This window comes from Delphinapterus leucas, chromosome 6 (genome assembly GCF_059928025.1).
Source record: "Delphinapterus leucas isolate spDelLeu-1000000601 "Yukka" chromosome 6, BTC_Dleu_Yukka2, whole genome shotgun sequence".
NCBI classification, from domain to species: Eukaryota; Metazoa; Chordata; class Mammalia; order Artiodactyla; family Monodontidae; genus Delphinapterus; species Delphinapterus leucas.
In genome coordinates this window covers 94,787,243-94,810,831 of record NC_143134.1, presented here as the reverse complement: position 1 = coordinate 94,810,831, position 23,589 = coordinate 94,787,243, and the positions used below count along the sequence as shown (strand labels likewise).

The 23,589-nt window shown below is 40.2% G+C and overlaps 1 protein-coding gene across 1 annotated transcript in view; it reads left to right on the top strand.

The window, feature by feature from the left end:
* Positions 1-13,279: 13,279 nt before the first annotated feature.
* Positions 13,280-23,589, top strand: part of GRIN3A (glutamate ionotropic receptor NMDA type subunit 3A) — a 144,977-nt gene continuing 134,667 nt past the window's right edge. Inside the window, exon 1 of the mRNA XM_022600257.2 lies at positions 13,280-14,301. Within this exon, the coding sequence (XP_022455965.1) occupies positions 13,603-14,301 (699 nt within the window). The 5' untranslated portion in view covers positions 13,280-13,602. The remainder of the gene's footprint in view (positions 14,302-23,589) is intronic.

Genomic DNA, 23,589 nt, shown 5'->3' with positions numbered 1-23,589 from the left:
TTTTAGGGAACCTCCATACTGTTCTCCATAGTGGCTGTATCAATTGACATTCCTACCAACAGTGCAAGAGGGTTCCCTTTTCTCCACACCCTCTCCAGCATTTATTGTTTGTAGACTTTTTTTTTTTTTTACATCTTTATTGGAGTATAATTGGTTTGTAGACTTTTTGATGATGGCCGTTCTGACTGTGAGGTGATACCTCATGGTAGTTTTGATTTGCATTTCTCTAATGATTAGTGATGTTGAGCATCCTTTCATGTGTTTGTTGGCAATCTGAATATCTTCTTTGGAGCAATGTCTGTTTAGGTCTTCTGCCCATTTTTGGATTAGGTTGTTTGTTTTTTTGATATTGAGCTGCATGAGCTGCTTGTAAATTTTGGAGATTAATCCTTTGTCAGTTACTTCATTTGCAAATATTTTCTCCCATTCTGAGGGCTGTCTTTTCATCTTGTTTATGGTTTCCTTTGCTGTGCAAAAGCTTTGACGTTTCATTAGGTCCCATTTGTTTATTTTTGTTTTTATTTCCATTTCTCTAGGAGGTGGGTCAAAAAGGATCTTGCTGTGATTTATGTCAAAGAGCGTTCTTCCTATGTTTTCCTCTAAGAGTTTTATAGTTCCTGGCCTTACATTTAGGTCTTTAATCCATTTTGAGTTTATTTTTGGAGGCACTACTAATTTAAAAGGAATAATAACCATTAAGTTATATTAATATTTTTCTGACATTCTCCAATTTCTATCAATGTGTATGAAATGGAGCAGAACCCTGTGGGGTCGTCCCTGGTACAAATCCTTTCAGTGTCCCCCATTTCTTGTTTGTAGGAAATAGGCTTCACTCAACCTCCTTAACCTTCCCTGAGTTCCAAAGGGCAGATTCAAACAGTTCCTAATCAGGGAAGGGAGGGAATAGAGACAAGGGAGGAGCAATCAAGAAACAATAGTGCAGCCTTGGGGCAGGGTCCTGGTTCCTCCTCAAGGAATATACATAACAGTATCTTGAGTTCTTCTGCAGAACTAAGGTCCCCAGCCAGGTAGAGGATGGCAACTTCAGGCTGAGCACAAGATGCTGGGAGCACTGCCCTGTTACCTCATCCCCAAGCCAATCAGAAGAAGGTCACATGCCCTGCAGCCCTCACCCCAAATTTTCCCTATAAAAACTTCTCCCCAGAAAACTATTGGGGAGTTCAGGGTTTTTTGAGCATGAGTCACCCATTCTCCTTGCTTGGCCCTGCAATAAACCTTTCTCTGCTCCAAACTCCGACTTTTTGGTTTGTTTGGCCTCACTGCACATCAGGCACAGGAACTTTTGTTCGGTAACATGTAGAGTCCGTATACAGATTTGTAAGCAAAGTATATGCAATACATACTCAGTTTTTTTTTCATATTTGTAGGTGATTTACTAAAAGCTAAAATTTTCAGGTTCATCATGTTTACTGATTGAATGAAATAACATAGAATTAATATGCCATAAATAATCACTCCTCTCGTTAAATATTTATTTTGCTTTAAAGGTTTCTACAGTGTTTCAATTGTACTGCAAAATATCTTTCTATTTACAACTTTTAGTTTTTCTTCCTTTCTTATTTTTCTTCTTTGTTTTTTGGTATTAATTTCCATGTACCAGATTATTTTCTCAAAAATGTGTGCAGCCCTCCATATATGTTGATAGCTTGATTTTATAATCATCACAGGAATATTCTTATTTCTTCAAAGCATCAACAATGTAGCCTTAAGTACTCTGATCTATATATTTTAACTTTCCTATGTGATTATACTCAGCTCTTTAATCCAACTGAATTATATTAGGTAAAAAGTGAGCTTTCTCAATGTTGATATGCAAGCTTTCAAGTAGTCATTTAATAGCATTCCGCACTGTTTTCAGGCCTATGGACAAGAATTATATTTTGAAATATCACCTGATCTATTTTTCCTTCTTGATAATTAAGCTGTTTTTAATTTTGCATCTATCTCATCATTAAAGCTAGACAGAGAAAAGAGGTTTATTGCATAATTTAAGTCAGAAAGAGAAAAGATAGAATCATATTTTGGCTTTTTAGGTCCTGAATAGATTTTTGCAAAATTATAGCACAGAGGTCATTCCTAAAGCCCACATTTTCAAGAGCCAGGCTTGAGAGAGAAAATTTTTGTTTTCGTTTTGGAATTCTAAAAACTTGAAAGATCTACAGACCAATGCTTAGGTCATAAATTTTATCCATAGATAGATTAGAAAAGGGTACACGATGATGTAAGAGTTAGTTGAAGAAACAGAAACATTACCAGCTGACAGGAAAAGGAGAAGTAGAAGGGATGTGACTACAACTTTTCTGCCGTGGGCCTCTGAAGGTACCCAGCTCTCTACCTCATTTTGGGGTCTGTGATGAACAAACCTCAGGGTGGTCCCCATAATCCCCACCTCCTTGTGTCCAATCCCTTAAATAATCCCTACCCTTGAGTAAAGGAAAGACCTGTGACTTGATTCTAACCAATAGAATATGGAAAGTTAACAGGATGTCAATCCCATGATTAGGTTATGTTTTATGGTAAAGGTAATGGGATGTCATTCCTTTGATTATGTTTACATAAGATTATCTTAGCTGAGTCTCTCCTTGAGGCCTTGAGAAAATAAGCTGCCAATTTGGAGAAGCCCAAATGGAAAGGAACAGCGAGCAGCTTCTAGGAATTACTGGTGGTCTCTAGGATCTGAGGGCAGCCAACAGCTGATAGCCAGTCAAATACCAGGGCTCTCAGTCCTACAGCACCAAGGAACTGAATTCTGCCAACAGTCTGAATGAGTTGAAAGTAGAGTCTTTCCCAGTCTTTCTTCAGATGAGAACACAGCCTGGCCAACACCTGGCTTGCAGCCTGGTGAGACCCTAATAACAGGACCCAGGTAAGCCGTGCCTGGACTCCAGACCCACAGAAACTGTGAGATAGTATGTGTGTTAATTTAAGCAGCTAAATATGTGGTGATTTGTTATTACCACCAAGAGAAAACCAATATGGGGTTGAAATCCTTAAGGGGGAGAAAGATTGATTATATGAACCCCAAATAGGTTAAGAGGATCCCACAGAAGGAAGAACTATCCCCTAGGAACTTGGAGCATAGCTTATGGGTTTGGAAGCCTTGTAGAGAAACCCTTAAGCATTTGAATAGTAGCTGAGGGCAGCACCTAGATAGAGGCCTGAGGGCAGCCTCCCCATATTCCACACTGCCCAGTGTTGTATGGACAAGCATCAGAAAATTCTCATAGCTGCTTAAGAGATGTGTAGAAGTGGCTGAAAAGCCAATGGCTCAAAGAATCCTGGAGTTAGAACAAGGTGGACACAGAAGACATGTTGCTTAAGGCTTCAAAAGAAGATGCAGCCCACATCAGGAGATGCCAGTGTAAGCCAGAACAGAGAGAGAGGTGCCCACAAAGCTAACTCCCCTCACTGAACACGAGGACAATTCATAAGTCCACTTCCACCCCAGGAAAGGGAAGAAGGGAGTATGGGAGAGAAAGAACCCTAAGGGATTGTGTTAAATCAAATAGACTGAATATCCTTAAATTGGCCTATTTTGTTTTTCACCATCAGTAGGAATGGAAATTTGAAAGCTATATTAAATTTTAACTATAGAAAGTAAAGTGGCACTTTTACAACCCAAAATGCCACTGACTTGGTGACCATAAAATTTGGGAACCCCTATATTTACTCTATCAAATTAAAAACAATATTTATATGTATATATGTGTATTAATAATATATTTAGTCTTTATTTTATCCTATTAGGCCCACTTTCTGATTTCTGGCATATATTGTATTTTCTGTTGTCTAACATTTTTTTGTTGATTCCTTTATGTTTGATATTCTTACAAAGAACTCACTAGCAATTCAGGAAGTATCTTCCATTTCAAGCTTTATTTCTCATATCTTTTTAATGCTTTGTTAGAACAACAAAATTCTCTAACACCAAAGCAGGGACCTTTTCACTTGTGTCTGCATTCTACACCAAACATTTATCATATCCCTAACACAGAGCTGATTTCGTTTCCACAAGTGATGTGTCAACAGTTATTAAATTATGAGTGTTCCCAGCCTTTATCCTAACTCTGGGGACTAAAGAAGATTCTGGCTTGAAGTCCTCAGTCTCCTGACAGCTGGATCGGGCTCAGTTCTCTCAGGGTTTGTTATGCAGAACCAGGAAGAACGCTAGAAGCGGAGAAAACAGGCTATGGCTGAGAAAATCTTGGAACAGAGAAAAGGAGATTTTAAGGTCAATTTAAAATGAAAGAAATGTGGAAAAGTTGCAATGAATAAAGGAAATGAATGGGAAAGATAAAAAAATTTTAATATTACTACACTGTATGTATCTCTCTTCATGCTATTTTAAAAGTGCAAATAAAGTATATGTTATTTTAAGATTATTTTGTGACTAGATGTATTCATTTTAACCTTGATAATGCTTATTCTAGGCACTATATGAATTTATGTAATTGTTTTTCATAAGTACTTGCTGAATATGTTCAATTTCACGATGGTTCAATATCTTCATTGTGTTGGGTCATGAAAAGAGTGTGAATATTCACGGTGTGAGGTTACAGAAGCATTGAATTGCCCAAAACTTTCATTCTTTTTTTTCTGTAACATCTTAGGGAAAAATCCAAAGAACTTTTTGGCCAACCCAATAACTGAAAGGGCTTGGACTGAATGTGGGCTAACCCCAGGATATACTATGGAGATGTTTGAGAGTTTTTTCTTAACCTATAAATCTCTGGTTTATCTTTGGCATGTTTCTCCTGAAAGTGAACACAATGCATCTAATTTTTCCCATAGATTTATACATGTGTATCAGTCACTTTGCTGCATAACAGATAACAAAACGATCTCAGCATAAAGCATAGCGCTTATTTCCCACTCACCAGACAGCTGTTCACTGGAATTCAGCTGATCCAGGCTGAAGTCATTTGGACTTGGCTTCAAGCTGCAGTTGGGTCCAGGTCTGTTCTACATACCTCTCATGGTCTTTGGACCAGCAGCTATCCAAAGAATATTTTTCTTTGGGTGAAAAGTGGGAGCTCAAGAAAACAAGTCCAACTGTGCAAGCACATATCAAGCCTTTGTTTGCATCATATCCACTAAAATTCCATTGGTCAAAGCAATGGGTTAGCCAAGCCCCAAATCAAGGACTAGAGATATATATTCCACCTAGCATGAGGCCATGTTACTAATACAGGGGAATAGAGAATTGAGATTAATAATTCAACTTGTACCTACTGCTAAATTATATTTTTATTATACACACATCTATTTTATAATACATTATATATGAAAACATTACTAAAGACTTTCCTAATATACTCATAGGATTCAGTGTAATTTCATTATCATCATATTTTCTGACCTTGTGAAAAATATAGTCAAAGATTGCATTAGCTAGTTTCATTTCTTTAAACCACAGCTCCTGACTACGTAGACAAAGACCTGCTGGCATTACAGAATCAGAACAAAATAATATACAGGCAACCTACAGATACTGTAGTCACTTGAAAATTATGGATGCAAAAGCAGAAAAGCTATAGACAATGGGAGATTATATCCCATATACATACAGACTGTATCCCATACACACACAGATGCCTGCACCACTAACTGTGGATGCTGCCGGGCCACCCACTTCTGGAATGAAGATGATATATTTCAGCACTGGAGAAGATACCATTAAAAAAAAAAAAGTCTCTAATAGCAAATTTAAACCCCATGATGTTGAGGCTGATAAACCAGGAAAATCACAGCTTGATTTAGAAACCAGCAGGGAGCTAGCAGGGAGTCTTAAAAAGGAAGATTGAATAGCTGGTACAATAGCAAAGGAAGATTGCTTTTGCTGAAGACCATTTTCAAAACTCCACAGAAACATGACTGAGCCACCAACCAGATGAAGGACTTCAGGAAGAAGCCATACTAAGGCTGGAGGAAACTGCAAACCTCTCAGCTAAAAAATACAAATGAAGGTTAAGGCAGATATGGCCATTAGAAACAAATGGGCTGCAAGTGTTTTCATTACCAGAAAAGCTCAGCCCTCACCTTAATGGCATCAAATATCAGAACCAAATAGGGGTCCCTTTGCTTGAGAGTAGATCAGAGGAGAAACACCAGACTACACAGCACCAGCTCCCCCATCTGTGGTCACAGTAGTAAATTCTGCCTCCCATTTTTACTGCTATCAAAGAAATGGGATTTTAATTCTGCTGTGGAAGCTTGGGCTATTCATTTACTGACTCTCTGCTGCAGGCATCAGCTATTTATAATTGATTTAAAACTACATAAATATATTAATATGTCTACCCTCTTCTTACTTTGGAAATTTTTTTTAATTTTGCAAAAATGCATTAAGCTCTTCAAAAAAAAGAGGTGTCATCCCATTCCAGAATACAGTAGTTATTATTTTCATCCTGCTTCATCCTAATCAGTTTCATTATACCAGCATCTTTAATGGACGGAATGTTTTCCCATTGAGCTCTTGGTAGAATTCCATGTGATCGTAAGCTAATCACTGCTGCTACTGTCTCAGGCTTTCTCAGTCTGCCCTCCATAGTGTATACTGCAGTGATAGAACTGTTGGGGAGGGGAGCACTTGATTTTTTTAACCCAATTATGGCACCCCCAGAAGAAAAAGGTACAGTGTTTTTTGAGGGGATTTCAAATTCAGGAAGAGGTCATTCCTCTTTCACTAACAATTTCTAGATGACTAGCTCTCATTTCAAAGAGAGGTTCAGTTCCCAGAAGGTTATCCTTCAGCAAAATCATGAGATCTTTTTCTTTTCTGTCTGCATCAATTGTAGCACTCGGAAATGGCACAGAGGATAACTCTGTTTAGCCAAAACTCACACATCACAATATAAAGTATATCCAAACTCATTTTTGAGTGAGCTGGCTTATACCAAGCCAACTCTTCAATCTTTGGATCAGGATAGAATTCTTGTCAATTACAGTCTATGAAAAAAAGACTCTGGTCTTCCTTATGGAGAATAAAGGTTGCCCTTGAACTAAACTTTTCCCAAGAACATTCCAGAAGCACCATCCCAAATCACCTAAACTTTTACATATTGAAATATTTCTTGATATCCTGACTATGTGGTTGCTGAACAGAGATCCTGAGGAGGATAATGAGTTATGAGATAATATTTCCAATGACATTCCAACTGCAGCCATGGTAGGTGTCATTTCACAACTGAAATAGATAATATATCTCTGGATATTTTGTGGTCCAATATGAGAATAGAAAATTATGATTCATGCCTATTTATGTGCATTATTAAACACTGAGAAAACCATTCCCTAAGACCTCCTTCAATATTAAAACTTTAAGAGTTTTCATTTATATACTCTGACAAGTGATAATCAAGTAGCTCTGTGATTATGTTCATCCCTATATATTAGTTAGATAACGGTTCAAGAGTCAGCCAGGGCTGAAGTGGAAATTAAAAGAGCATGGAGTTTGGAGTCAGAGAATCAAATTTAGGTTTGCCTCCCAGTCCTTTGAAAATGACTCAACCTCACCAAGCAACAGTTTCATCATCTATAAAATGTTAGCATATCATGTATACAAAGTGCCTGACATAAAAAAGACACTCAAGATAATAAGCTCTAGAATAATGAAGATTTACCAATTCTTGTGCATGTTCTGAAAACCTCCCTTAAAATCTCTTTCTAAAGAAACAAAAACTATTTTTTTTAAAAACAAAATGTTTTTCACATATGTAAGGCATGAGATCTAGAAAGGCAAATAGCCTTTAGAAAATTCCCAAATTCTTTTGGCTACAGTTATAAAATTCATGCTACAAACTGGGCAAGAAAAAGTCCTTTAAAAATGTCACAACCTGTAATGGGCCAAGTTTTATTCTATAGCTCATTTGGATAAACACTAAATTGGAATGATTAGAATAAAAGAGAGAGAGAGATGGAGGGAGACTGCCATATTGGCCTCTCCGAGTCCTATTTGAGTTCCCTGTGGTGCGTTGTTTAGGACAAGAATCAGGAGATCCAAACGCTCAGCTAATAATCCTGGTGGATGTGGAAAAGGCCACGCTCTTGTCACAGCTGATAACTTACTGCCCTGACAACAACTAGTCTGAAGACACCACAGCTGTGTTCTTATTCACAGCTGAAAGACAACTATTGGCAGTTCCTAATTTATATGTTGGTAATAACTTTGCACTGAATTTGGTTTCCCAGGTATAGGTGATCATGTGGTACAAAAGAGAAGGCATTTCCCTTTATTTTTCCAGTATAAGGGCAAAGCTTAAGCACTATTTGAAATAGTCAAGATGGACTAATAATTTTTTGCTTCCTTTTCACCCCATTTTCTTAGTTCCTAATACTCTTTTTCTCCTGTTTCCAGTCCCTCAGATTGCCCAAAACTTCTTTAGTGAAATCCCACTGGTTCTTTTCTATATCCCCAAATTCCCTTATAATACAAAATGAATTCCTTTCCCCCCCACCAAACTTCCCAACACGATATTAATTTTACAACAATTGGAGTAAAATAATTTACACTAATGTGTGATGGACAGTCCCATAATCATGAGGGTTATTTGCATTTTTAGAGGAGGATGACTATTGCCAAAATTAATGCCTAATTAGTAGAATATAAGATAATGTTACAAGGTTTCAAGTTGACATAGCCTTTTTTTTTAACTAGGTTAACAAGAAAAGAATAATTAAGCTTTATATAGATGAGCCCTCAGGGTCTGCTCCTCTAAACTGACTTATTTTTTTTCTAGATTCTCTAGATTCATTCCCTCCTCAAATTCTGCTACCATGGCTCCTCTACCAACTCCACATATTTTTTGGTTTCTACCCAGAAAGCTTCTTATAACCATGAGGTCTCTCGCAATAGAGACAGAGAAGTTACGTGGGAGAGGGCACAATTGGACTCATGTGTGTTATTAGTTAAAGGTGAGCACACTTTTCATCTGAATATTGATTTTAAAAACCTACATGGTTACTGTTGCATAAAAGACAGACCCAGAGAGAAACATGCCATTTAATATTGTCGCCATCTACAAAAACAAAGCTAGATATGGGCAGAACTTGAAATATGTCAGGGTATAGGCAAAAAAAAAAAAAAAAAGATAGTTTTCCAAACCTTTATAAATGTGACAGAACTGACAGCCCTACAAGAAGCTTCCTCTTCCTGTGGAACTTGAAAGGGTTCACAGGAGTCCACGCACTGCCATGCAGACAACTACCAAGAGCTGTCACCACAACCCCAGTACACAGGCGAAAGCTTGAGCTCCAGGAGGTTAAATGTCACATCCATAGGGAAACAGAGATGAGAACAGCATCCAGGTTCTTGACTCACACAGCATCCTTCACTGCAGCCTTTCCTGGGCTACCTCCGAATATCTCAACTTTCAGTCTACCCGTGACGGGTACCAGAAAACACATACGTGCACAAAAGCACATTTTAAATTGTGAACATTTGGATTTGTTTTTGTTTATTTGACTCTCCAACGTGGGTTCTTAGATTAGTAGTTCTCATCTCAAATCTGGTAATAAAAAGAGCTTCATCTTCTCTGAGTGAGCCAATTTCGAAATCTGTCTGATTCTTACTACCAACAATGCAGCTGGGATGAACTTAAAATTTCTAATCCACACTGCCACTCACTATGTGATGACTTTGTGCAAATAACTCAACTTTCCTCAGATATGATTTTCTATTCTATAGAATAGGAATCATAACACTAATGCAATAAAGTTATTTTATGATTTGACAATAATATTATCTCTCGTGGATTACTGCAACTGCGTCACACCTGGTCTCCTGACTTGCATCCTAGCCCATCTTTCCTCTACTTATCAACAGAGCAGCTAGAGTGGTCCTGGTAAAACATAAGTCCGTAAGTTCTTCTTAACTCTTTCCTTCCTAGTGCCTTCTCATCCCTTTCAGAGTAGAAGTCAAAGTTAATGATTGGCTTACTTTGTCCGCCGCCTCCTCATTGTCTGTCTGACCTCACCAGCCATCACTCTTGCACTGGGTCATGTTGCTCCAGCAACTCTGGACCCGTCACTACTCTTCAAACATACTGGAAACACTCCTGCCTCAGGGCCTTTGCACTTGCTCTTTCCTCTGCTCGGAAATTCTTGCTTTAAGTATTCATATGAATCACTTCCTCACCTCCCTTTAGGTCTTTATTCAAAAGTAATCTTCTCAGAGGGGTTTACCCTGGCTCCCCTATCTAAAATTACTACCCAGTCTCCTCCATAATACTTCTTTTTTGCTGCTTTATTTTTCCCCTCAGTATCAACTAACACATCCTACATTTACTTACTTGTATGTTTTATTGTCTGTCTCTCCCACTAAAATATAAGCTCGATGTTAGCATTTTGTTCACTCATTAACTATGTGACTTTGTGGAGGAAAAAAATATCCTCAACTTCTCTGAACTAGAGTTTATTCATCTATTCCCCTGGACAGTTCTACAGCAATGCCTGCACACAGTAGGAGTTTCATAAATGGTCACTGAACTGATGACTGAATCTTTTAAAAGCTTTCAAAATTATGATCACTGAAGTGTGAAAAAGGGGAAAGAAAAAGGAAGATGTGGGGAAAGGAGAAAAAAGAATCATGTCAGAGATGTTCCGATTACAGTGATATGGAAAAAGAGAACCGAGCAGCATGAGGAAATGGGAAGGAAATCAGGGTAGCATAACTGAAAAGCCCAGAAAGAAACAAGAGGAAGCACAAGAAGGAAGGGCTGCTCTTCACCATTCAAACAGTATTTGAAAGATTCAGCTATGGTTTTATCATGAGCCAGGGCAGCACTGTCCTCAGAACTGTGGGAATCATCCTCCATTCTATGAACAACCAGTGGAGGCATTCCCAAGTAGTCCAGGACTCGTGAGAGGCCTAAAGAACACACAACGGGCACCAGCAGAACCCATTAACAATCCCGGGAAGTAAAAACGGAACCCGGGTAATAAAATAAAGTCTAACCTTTCTTTCCTTGGCGCTTAGTCCAGTTCCACTTACTCATGGGGTGCCGGTGCAGAGGCCTCACACTCAGCACTCCAGACCAGAGTCACCGGTAGGAAAGGGCTACACTGACGCCTCAGCTCGGGAGCGGTGTGCAGTAACCGCGCGGGTTACTCAATTCAAGATGGCGGCAGCGGGCCACGCCCAGAGACGCTGCGTGCTCTGTCTGGGGCAAAAGCAGCACAGCTGTGCCTGCCCGGTGAGGACTCTGCCCCTCCCCACTGACGAGATCCCTATAAAGTAGCCCCACCTGTAGCCTGTCAGGGAACGCACGTTCTCTGGGGTGCGAGCCTGCACCTCTCTGTTCTCTGATCAAAGAAAAAATCTTTACTTTGCTTCTAAACTGAACTTGGTCTGTTCTATTGGCTCCAAGGACACGGGGCAGTAGGACCCTTGTCAGGGACTGACTGGAAAGGGTTAGTAACACAGCGGCTCTCGAATGCCATTAACAGATGAGATCCAACTGTTCTTCATCACCGACTACTTTCTTGGGAATCTGGTTTGAACATACATGTAATGCCAAGTACTCAGATAATCACTCGAGGGCATGGTCATAATGTCATATTCCTCCATGCACACATACTCATACACAGACAAACACACCTCCTTACTACACAATTAATTGATTCCCAGTCTTCCTGTAAGGCAAGGACCACAAAATTCTATAGTTTTCTTATTCAGATCCCAATCAGTGGAATCATCTGGAGCAAGAGGAAAGTTCCAGCGTCCACGCATGAGAGCCTCTCTATGGCCTCAGGAAGAATCCTTCCCTTCTGGTTCAGACTCTACTGTGATTTCCACTTTTGCCTCATGGGAGTCTTTTCTCCGGCATCCCAGTCTTGCAAAAGCTAATTAGAATGTCAGGTAAGGTTAGCTCTGAGATGACTTTCAAGATCTGTGCTGAGGAAAACAACATTCACTTTGCAAGCTTCTTGGGAATTTTATTTACCTAAGAGCCTCTTCATCCCAAGGATTTAAAGCAAGATGGAGACTGTAGCTCATGAATCAAAACAACTCTCCAGAGCTAAAAGCTAGGTGTATTTGCATAACAATTTACCAGATCCAAACAGCAGGGCAAGGTCAGGTAAAATAAATCGCCAAGGTCATGGTGCTCCGGAAGTGTTATTGAAATTCAGAACTCCTGATCCTGGGTGCTTGCTCTGCCCCATGGATATCTCTGCTACTCTCCTTCTAAATGAAACTGTGGCATAAAATAAAATAAATGTACTGTATGTGTGGAAACCACAGGCCTACCCTTAACCCTCTCCTTCCTTCTAACTCCAGATCTTTCAGATCATGGAGGTAAAGATCAAATCATAACTCACTGACCTCATTGTATTACCACACAAATGAAAGCACTTACTAGTAACAGTGATCTGGAGGACCCTTGGTCTAAACTACAAACTGCTGTTGACTGTGCTTGAAAGTATACTTTCAAAGTATTTTAAATCTCTTTAATTTCTTGATCAAATAATTGCTTCGAATTCACTGTTATAATTTTGAGAACCCCAAAACATTGGGATCCTTAAAAATTGGCAAAGGCCCATGAGCCAGAGAGCACGAAGCCGAGATTCAACGTGTATATAATTCTTGCTTTAATACCCTCAGCTAGAAAAACCGTTAAAGAAAGACATCGAAGAGAAGCTTCTTAAAATCACGGCCTCTTTCAACCTACTGGATTTCAGATTCCTCGGGCGCAACTCCAAATCCAGAATTCTCCCTCTTAGGTCGCAAGGAATTTCGCAAACTATGACCCCTAGCCTTCGAGGGGAGAGAACTTGCCAGGGGCGCGGGAAGCGCCACCCGAGAATCTCACCAACAGTGGGCGTCTAGCACAGCCAAGCGACAGGCTGGCGCCAGGGCTCAGCAGCAGAGAGGCGCCGGCTGAGGCGGGGAGAACTTTGCGCTCCCAGCAGAACCACCCTTTGCTGGCCAGTCGCGTCGCTCCTCTGAGGAAGCCAGCGGCGGCGGCGACTGGGCGGAGAGAGGACGAAAGAAAGGAAGAGAGGAAGTAGCGAGGGAAGAAGAAAAATGAAGCCAGCGCTGGGAGAGCCCGCGAGAGGGTGGCCGACGGTGGAGCAAGGAGGATTTGGCTGCTTTTCCGCACCCCGGGCGTGAACGCCTTCTCCTGCGCGACCCCAAGGAAATAAGTGGGTCTCGCCTGGGCGAGAAAAGAATCCAAGTGAGAACCTTGCCTCCTCGGTCACCGTTGCCCCCTAGGAATCCCAGCCGCTTCTCAGTCCTGCTTCCCCGCGGGGCCGGACGCAGTGCCCAAGCCGCCCTGCGGATGGGGCGGGCGGGGAACAAGCACCCAAGCCGCGGGTGACCAGCGCCGCCCGCCCCGCTCAGCGCAGGGACCGGGCGGGCAGAGGATGCGAGGCGGAGGGACTTGGGAGCAGGTCCCGAGACTGCCTAGGGCGCGCTAGGTTCCAACTTGGATGGCCCGGAGTCCGCTTCAGCTCCTGGGACAGCTTCGCCACGCGGAGTGAGCTGCCAGCGGAACCTGGGGGCGGGGACCTTAGGCGGAGGCTGCCCGGGGGAGAGCCGGGGTCAGGAGGGGGCGCGCTTTCTCCCTGCGGGTCTCAGTAATGAGGAGATTGAGTTTGTGGTGGCTGCTGAGCAGGGTCTGTCTGCTGCTGCCGCCGCCCTGCGCACTGGTGCTGGCCGGGGTGCCCGGCTCCTCCTCGCACCCGCAACCCTGCCAGATCCTCAAGCGCATCGGACACGCGGTGAGGGTGGGCGCGGTGCACTTGCAGCCCTGGACCACGGCCCCCCGCACGGCCAGCCGCGCCCCGGACGGCAGCCGGACAGGCGCCCAGCGAGATGAACCTGAGCCAGGTACTTGGCGGCCCCCGGCGCCCTCGCCGGGCGCACGCTGGTTGGGGAGCGCCCTGTATGGCCGGGGGCCGCCGAGCGCACGGAAGCCCGGGGAGGGCGACCGGGCCGAGACCCTGTGGCCTCGGGATGCCCTCCTCTTCGCCGTGGACAACCTGAACCGAGTGGAAGGGCTGCTGCCCTACAACCTGTCTTTGGAAGTCGTGATGGCCATCGAGGCGGGCCTGGGCGATCTGCCGCTCTTGCCCTTCTCCTCCCCTAGCTCGCCGTGGAGCAGTGACCCTTTCTCCTTTCTGCAGAGCGTGTGTCACACCGTGGTGGTGCAAGGGGTATCGGCGCTGCTCGCCTTCCCCCAGGGCCTGGGCGAGATGATGGAGCTCGACTTGGTCAGCTCCGTCCTGCACATTCCAGTTATCAGCATCGTGCGCCACGAGTTTCCGCGGGAGAGTCAGGTGAGAGGAGTCTGGGGCGTGGAGTGGAGATGGGCACCGCTGGGGGCCGGGATGGTAGCGGGGGCGGAGGGTGGGCGGAGGAAGAGAACGCGGGTGAAGACCTGCGGGTCGTGGGGCTTTGCAACTTTGATATTGTTTAAGGATCGGACCATATCCGTAGCTTACAGGTAGAAGGATCTCAGTAGAAGTAAAATAAAACATTTTAAAGCGCAGATGGAAATAAAATGAGAGGTAGAGTAGCAGATGGAAGTAAGGAAGTGGGAGAATATGCGAAAAAATCTTCACGTTTTGACCAGTTGGGAGAAACATAGTGGATACCCTATGGAAGTATTGAATAGAAGTCGAAGTTCGGGAGCGTGGAGAGCAGTCGAGGTTCTAATGACTAGCGCGGGGAATGGGCATAGAAGATCCCAGACTGCCAGAGTCTTTCACTCCCCTGAGGAACTCTAAAAGCACCTGTCGGAAAGAGCACCTGCCCCTTCCGACTTCTTTAGACGATGTCCCTGAGCTTTAGGCGACGGTGTAAAGAAGAAAACACCTCCCTCTGAATTCCTTTGAGTAAACAGGAAATCTGCAATTAGTACAGAAGCAATAGGTAGAGTGGTTAATTAGTCTTGGGTATTGAAAGGCATTAGAAATATTATCTGATACCGTAAAAATGGATGGAAGGACTCATTTGGGATTGTTTCTTTGTTCCTACTCTCTATGTGATATGGGTTCAAAGACTGGCTATATTTAGTTGTGTTCAGCCCATTTCTGCTCCAATTATCTAGAAGTAAAGAAGACTATAATGATTTAGTTTCCTATGGGTTAACAATATATATATAGTTTCAATAAAGGAAGCTACTTGAGAACTTAACTGTTGACAATTAATAAGATAAATATTTACAGAGAAGGTGGGGTCATTTTAGCAATAGGAGTTTTCTGCATTTTGTGCATTATTTTTTAATAAAATATCAAGCATTATTGAGTCTTGCACAAAGTATTTATGAAACAAATAGGTAGTTGGTGTTGGTCCCATTTTAAAAACTGAGAAACTGAGGAAAGTTCTGGGGCTTGATCAACATTGGTTGGTGTACTAATAATAGAGTCCAGACTCGGGAGAATTTCTAACTCTATATCATTTTCATTCTGTCACTGTAGCTGGAAAAAAATATTTCTAATCTCTCTTCTACTTTCGATATATATACAGAGATAAAAAAATAAAATGAGTAAGAGCGAATATATGTGAAAAGTTTGATCAAATCTATGTGTAAAATATAAAGAGAGTACTAAAGGTTTCTTTTCTAGAAAAATGAATCTTACATTTTTAATTTTAGGAAGGGCAGCCTCAGGCTACTTTCAGCAGTTGCCCAGAAGATTTCTATTTAATGCTGAACTGTAGAGATTTGATCTGCAGAGTGCAGGCTAATTAACTTTTATCTGAAATATTTCCGTCACCTGAATCTGAATGACTGTAGGCAGCAGATGGGAAGGCATGGAAAACACAGGTGCACAATGCTGCCAATGCCCAGTGTTATAAACATGAAATTGCATCCATAAGGTGTATCATTATTAATAGATATGCAGAATAAGATCTAACAAATGCAAGAGTCAGCATCACTTGCTTCTCATCATTGCTTCTTTATCACCTAATACTTCATACATGCCAATAGTGTTCACACTCTCCAGACTCCTTTCCATTTGTAGATTGTTTGGCAAGAGTCTTAAATAGCAAGAATTTTCCCCAAAATTAGTGTTCCTTAGTTAGAAGTGAAATTGTCTGTGCTCCATGATGAATTTTTGTAGTATACAGCACACTACAACTTGGAGACCAGAGAAACTGTGAAGAAGCATCTAGAATAAGTAAATTTCAAAGCTTTAGGACCACTGAAGGACGAAGAGTCCTCCAGGGACAACCTTGCAAGCTGACAATAAAATAAACACTATGTCAAGCACATTTACTTCTGTATTTCAATTCAGAAGTGTATTTTAAATCACTGTTGTCATTGTTACTTTCATGACACATCTTGAAAGGGAGGGCTTATTTTATTAACTCAGATCTAGTTTGGCCAACTGAGGACATTTTCTTTCATTTATCTTTGTATTTTAAATTCAAACATATCTAACCTGTCTTACTTTTAGTATATAATTTAAATGTCATTCTATAATGTCCTATATTTAAAATGTCCAGCTCAATGTCAAGTCACTGTAACATGTAATTTTAGGATATGACCACCATCTGCTTTCAGCAAAAATAATAACTGATCTACCCCTGGCTTCTGAAAAGTGGACCTTTCTCTAATACAATGATGTGATTTTTTTTTAAACTTTCTAAATATAAAAGAATGATGAAGTCATTTTACACATTAAATCAAATTGACTTAATTTAGCCACTGTTCTTATTAGAATCTATGCCCAGTGACCTAATTTGTTGACTGTGCCAGTGCATGATTAAAGGATTCTAGAAGAGAGTGGACTTGTCCACACAATCAGACAAATCAAAATTGCTTTTAGAGCAGGAGCAGCCGCAATGTTTTCTCCCACTTTCTTTTGGGCTACTGATTTCTTTCATATGAAACCTTTAATTAGTAAATAATGGTTTTGATAGCATCCTGCCACAACTCCTGAATGGAAAGAGATACCACTGATATGATCAAACCCCTGAGAGTAGCATAGTCGTTTTATTTCAGTATACTATTTATTTGAAACATAAACACATAGGTTCATCAGCTTGGAAGGAACCAACTTCCTTCAATCAGGGAAATCCATTAAAATTAGATAGTTAGCTACCCACTTTTGGAAACCGTATGTGTATTATCACTACATAATAAAAGCTTAATACAACATTACATATAGGATAGAGTCAAAGCATGCTTCTACCCCCAAAATTCTGACTTTATCACACCCAAACCTCCACTTGAGGCCAACTAAATTCTGTTCCCATGACCTTCAAATAATGATTCTGCACATGGATGCAGTTAACATTACATTTAAGTAACATTCAGCTCCTCCAGTTCTTTCTTTCTCTTCACTCCCCCTACTACTTTTTCTTCTGAGAGTTTGTATTGTTTCTCCAAAGTTAATGCCTCAAATTTACCTACTGAGGTAGTGACAGATACACATTTCTTTCTAAAATGTGTATCTCATGTTAATTCCATATTGGTTTCATTAGGCAGAGTTAATGGAGTATTATAATTGGCTTATAGATTCAAACCCACGCAATTAAAAGGTGACCACACTACTATTTTCTTCTCTTGTTGAGTGTACCATGTGCCTGTCTCGCGAGCCATATATGTTAACTAATTAGCATATGTTTTTTCCCATGGAAATATAAGTGTTTTGGATGGTCCATTTTTATAATACAGGGCTAAGTACTGAATTCTGTTTATTAGAATTTCGCTAGCATGGTGCCACTTTTGTATGGTACAAGGGACAAAGCAGTGATATCACAATATAACTTACGTGCCTCATGAGGGGACAAGTAAAGGACATTTATTTTTAAAACATCTGATCTCAACTGTGGTGGTTTTCCTTGACTTTCCCTATTCAAGGCACTGTTCTTTCTCCTCTGGGGGAAATGTATTCTGCAATTCATGATGAATGGCTGATAGTAGCACCTAATTGTTGCTGACTTGAAGATAAATGATTTCAAATTAAATGTCAGGTGATGCAAAACTTTTCTTAGCAGTGATCTTTCACACGTTCCTCTTGAAAAACAGAGACCTGGGATTAATTTGGAATTTCCATTCTGGGAATTTTGTTTACAATGCTTACTTATTTTTCTAGATAAATAGAGCAGAAGAGACTAGCACACACCATTCATTGGGCAATTAATCTGTCTCACCCCTTTTCTTTGCGCCTGCCATAGAATAGTCATAGAGAATCTTGGGTCTTGATCTCCTTGGCTATTATATCTTGGAGTTAACTTATGACTGAATCAACTGAAAACCCATTTTGGTGTCTACGTCCTTAATGTTTTATCTTCTGGTGTGGCAGAAATCACCTTGGATTTTGTGCCACTAGATTTTATTTCATGAATACCTCCAGTCACATTCCAGTCATGTTGGTTAAACGAGCATGACATAATGAAAGGTATATTAAACAGTACTCAAAAAAAGGCTCAGTGTACCTCTGCCTCTTACTGGCCATGGAATCTTAGTGACTCTATCTGTGAGCATCTAGGCTTGTCAATCAAAAGAAGGTTACTTTACCAACCTGACAGAGTTGTTGTGTGAATCAAATAAGAAAGTGAAGTACTTTGGAAAAATTTATAGTGTTAGCTAAATAACCAGTAGAGAGGTTTCGGTTTTGATCTGATAAGAATCATTCTAGTCCTAATTCTCCATTAGTTGCTACTAATCAAAATAGAATGTGATTCACAGTGTAACATGTCTTCATCTTCCACCTTACTCTCTACCCACTCCCTCATTTTATTTTTCTTAAAAAAAAAAGTAAGTGGGTTTCGCACCCACCTGCGAAAAGAACCATGTTCCTAACTAGCTTGCACCCTTGCCTAGGATTAGAAGACATGCCATAGGTACTGTTTCTATACCAATGGCAAATCTTTATAAATGCACATCATCAATGCAGTTTCTAGAGCCTTAGGTATTGCCATAGAAGCTTCAATAAGATGCCCAAGGTTTTTCAGAAATGTTGGTCTCTCTCATTTCTCCTATAGGAGAAATTATAGTAAATTCCTCATGAGACTATGGACACACAGTCTAACCTCTCTACCCCAACTCCGCCTACCATACCACTAAGCCCACTGTTCGGCTCATCTGACATTATTTTCTTGGCAAGTCTTTCTTAATGAAGAAGGCAGTGTGTTGGTTCATATTTGGTTCATACTGGCACAAGCTCCTTATCTCATCTTGGATAGACAACAGTTTGCAAACCAGCTACTTTGAGTATCATTGCCCTAGGCAAATACGTGGAGCTCTCATAACAAGGTATTGTACACTTTAGTGGCACCACTAAATGCAGAGATGAGAATCTCATTGTCTTTTCTCCTGCCTACTCTAGCTACTCCCATTCACATACACAAAAGAGTAGAGAAACAGTACAGCACTAGAAATGGGATGCAGAATCTCTAAAACTAGGCAAGAAGGAAAAAAGAACATCTCAGCGTCTGCCACACTGCTTTCTGAGTAAATGCATGAAAAACAAACTAATGGCAGTCTTTAAGCCACTCATTTCTTTCTCAGATCTTTCCTGTATGGGAAGGTGGGAGAAGAGAGCAATGGGGAAAAGGTAAACAAGAAGTAAGCCAGCCACCTTCCCTCAACCTAACACCTCAGCTAGACTTTCAGATCTCCTGACAGTGAAGGAGTCAGACACTTTCAGGGGAGACTGTGTTTCTCCTGTACTGAGGGAGTCGGTTGATCCTACTTACCTGGGCTGGTATTGTGTCAGCTGGAGTAAACTCTGACACTGAAAAGCTAATATCTGCTTGGACAGGGATGGTCTGTCTGTAGAGATGAGCCTTCAAGGGTTCAAGTGGTAAAGAATTAAGCAGGACTTCTCTTTTAGTGAGGCTGAATTATGCCTCATTGCTTTTCATTTGAGACAGATTTAGGAAAAAACCCAGCCATATATATTTTTGTAGAATGTATGCTTTTCAAGGCTCCTTCACAAATGCGCTTATAGCAAGCATCCTTTTAACAGTCCTGTGAGGTAAATAACAATGTATAGACAACATAAAAGGACTAAAAGAGTTATGCATTGTAGGAAGTGAGACATCACCAAGAGGAAAACAGACTAAAAGCTCCTTCTGAATTTAGTGTATTTGTCAGCCTACAATCCGAGAACAGACTGGATCCATCACTGCTTTTGAATTATTGCAGAAAAAAGAAAGATAAAAGAGAGAGATCTACTTCTAGGTTCCATGGTTTAAAGCATATTTCACACTAAATAGCCAATAATAGAAGTTTATTACATATTAACTTTGTCTTCATTTTTCTTATATGCACAAAAAATAGTGGAATAAAAAAGGTGCAAGATTAACTTGGAAGACTAACCACTTGATCTAAATGAAAAATCATTCTTTACAGCATGATATCTAAATGTAGCATCTGCTGCTGTACCAATTAAACCATTATATTAGTGCACAGTCTGCTGACAATGACTTTTAAATTATGAAGTAGAGGTCAATACTTCTTAAACAAATTTCCTTTTTCTAGCTTACATGTCGTAAGTGATAGTTCAAAGTCCTCCATGATGAACACCAAATTTTGATAAGCTGTACAAGACACATTCATTGTCAACTTTCTTGAGAAACAGAGATGTATTTCTAAATTTATTATTTAACAAATACTTTTTAATAAAGTATTGATACCAAGTGTGTTTATTTCAGAATAAAAAGTTGTTACCAAATATAAAAAAAAGTTTAATTAAATGAATCATGATATATCTTTACAATGGAATACTGCATACCCATTCAAAATGAAAATATTTGTTGACACAGAGAGATAAAAAGTATACATTGGGGCTTCCCTGGTGGCGCAGTGGTTGAGAGTCCACCTGCCGATGCAGGGGACACGGGTTCGTGCCCCGGTCCGGGAAGATCCCACATGCCGTGGAGCGGCTGGGCCCGTGAGCCATGGCCGCTGAGCCTGTGCATCCGGAGCCTGTGCTCCGCAACGGGAGAGGCCACAACAGTGAGAGGCCCGCGTACCGCAAAAAAAAAAAAAAAAAAAAGTATACATTGTATGTAAAGTGTAACCTTCTGTAAAATATAAAGTCTAGAATTTTATTTATAAAAATGTTAAATGTGATTGTAACTGAATGGTAGAAGTCCACATTTTCCCCTGTGCATGCTTTTATTGATATTTTTCTAAAAATAAGTATGTATTACCTACACAATTAAAAATAATAAGAGAAAAAAAGACAAGTTACCTTCAAATTTCCTCACCAGTGCTTTTAATACTTCGTATGAAAGTATAGACTTCAGGAACAAATTAATTGTAGTATATGTTTAAATTTATCCTTTCACATCTATATTTCAATTTTATCCTCACAATTATTTTGTGAAGTGAGCAAGACAGTATTTATTTTACAAATCAGACAATAATAACATATAGATGGAAGAAATACAAAGTAGGGGTGAAGAGAATAGGTTTTTGAGAAGCACAGACCTATGTTTGAATCTTAGCTCTACAACTTTCTAGACATCTTTCCTTGAGAAAACATGCCTGATGTCTCTATGCCTCAATTTTTGATCCACAAAATATGACTGTCTCATAAAGTTACGGTGAGGATATCATGTATGCAAAATTCTAAGCACAGTACCTAGAGCACTGTGTATTCTTATTCTAATGATCATCCTTTTAGCACATAGTGTTGATGTAGCTTACTAAAAAAACTAAAATAATCAGAATGAGAACTCAAATATTCTAGCTTGCTCTCTCCAGAGTACTTCTAGATGCATTTTCAGTATGTATGTGATATTTAGGCTTAAGCGATCTGGTTCCAGTGGACCAAGCCTAAGGGAAAAAAAAAAAAGATTCTGCTGTTTTGAAAGCCCACTTAGAATTCCAACTCACTGAGGTGCACCTCAGGTTAGGTATGTGTAAATTTGGTCAGCAATGAAGTGAACTTTGAGGTCCAGTTTCAACTAGTTGCTTTTTTTGTATGGATTCTAAATTATTGGATCTTTGGACCATTTATGTCAGAGGTAAAAAGTAGTGTTCTATTTCTATCTGTCGGTATTAGTGAGGAATTCACAAGTCTTATCTACTACCCTGATTTCTCATAGGAGGCTTCTAGGAACTAAAGGAATAGTAGAAACATGACCCAGTTGATGGTCTAGACTTCTTGGGGGAGAAGGGGAGAAAGGGGTTGTTAGAAAGGGGAGAGTCTTACCTGACATGGATTGAATGTTCAGAAGTTTCCCTTTTTTCATGCAGGCTTTATCCATACTAATGGAACTGACTTGTGGCATTTATTAGATCAAAGTTTAGACAGTAGCACTGTTATATACTAAGGATTATAAAAAAGGATATCCATAAGGCAGACTGTTTGGTTGAATCCTGACTATAACAAAATTGTTTGATGTGTACAGTTTTCAGGGACTTTTAAAATGTGTATCGCTTTTCTGATTATAAAAGTAATGCATATGCGCTACTACCCCATGGGTGTCCTCATATAACCTTGAGTAACATTTTGATATATTTTATTCTCTCAAGGATAATGGTTTAAAATTTTTAGAAACACTTGGGTCCAAGTAAAAGAAGCCTTATTGTCACTCCAATTGGACGATGGCATCAAAGAACAGGAGAAAGGAATTCATCTTTTTTTTCTTTTTTTTCTGAAAAGTCAGAGTTGACATGGCTTTGAAGCATGGACATTCTGAGTTGATGGTATTTCTGTATTAAAAGGTGGTATTTTCCTTTGTATTTGAGTCTAGCTTTATATTTTCATTGCTCTGCAAGTGCTAAGCCTGTACAGTTCCAGACAATGGCTCTGTCTGGATCTTTCAGTAGCATTCTTAGGAATGACTTAGACATGGGTTGTCACTACTTTCTTCTCAGTTAGGGGTGGTCATTAACTGAACTTTCAGTATCAAGCACTTTGATGGCTGCACAACCTGCATACAATCAATTGGTGTATTTTTCTATTGAAAGCCTCAACTCAAAGCCAAACAAAAGTTGGGTGAATACTCTCCAGTTTAAAAATAAAAATTTTTATTTCCATAAACGAAGTTAGATGCTCAGCATGTCTTTATCTAATAGAATTACAATCTGGCTCAGTTGTGGAATTCTATTTGTTCAGTCCCAACCAGATGTACTTAAACAGGGATTCCATTAAGCAAAGAATTTGCTTCTATGTGTTGTGAATTTAATAGGTTCATATAGAGCACTATTATTGTTTTAATGCTATACAAGGAGTTAATTTGAGTCACGTCACATAGTGTGTTATACACATAAGGAAATGCTTCGGTGTATACCTGAAAATGAATGATAAATGCAAGCCTGAATTAATCCAATGTGCCTTCGCCTGGTTGCAGGCACAGGGCGCCATCTAGTGGTCTCTAAAATATAGCTTTAAGTTAGAGCATCCTAAGAATCCAACCTCTCAAGGCAGGAAAGGACTCCAAGCAGCGTTTAGTCCATTTCTTGGTCTTTTGACTATGGGAAATCTAGGTTAGTCCATCTAAGAAAAGATCTTCTTCTACCTTCTAAGAAGATCCAACAATCTCTGCTGTTCTGTCACCATAATTGCAGTTATAAACCTTAAAGTAAGATAGCTCAGAGTGTGTGTCTAGAGAGGTTGGGAGGAAAATGTGAATGACTAACTTTAGAAATGTAG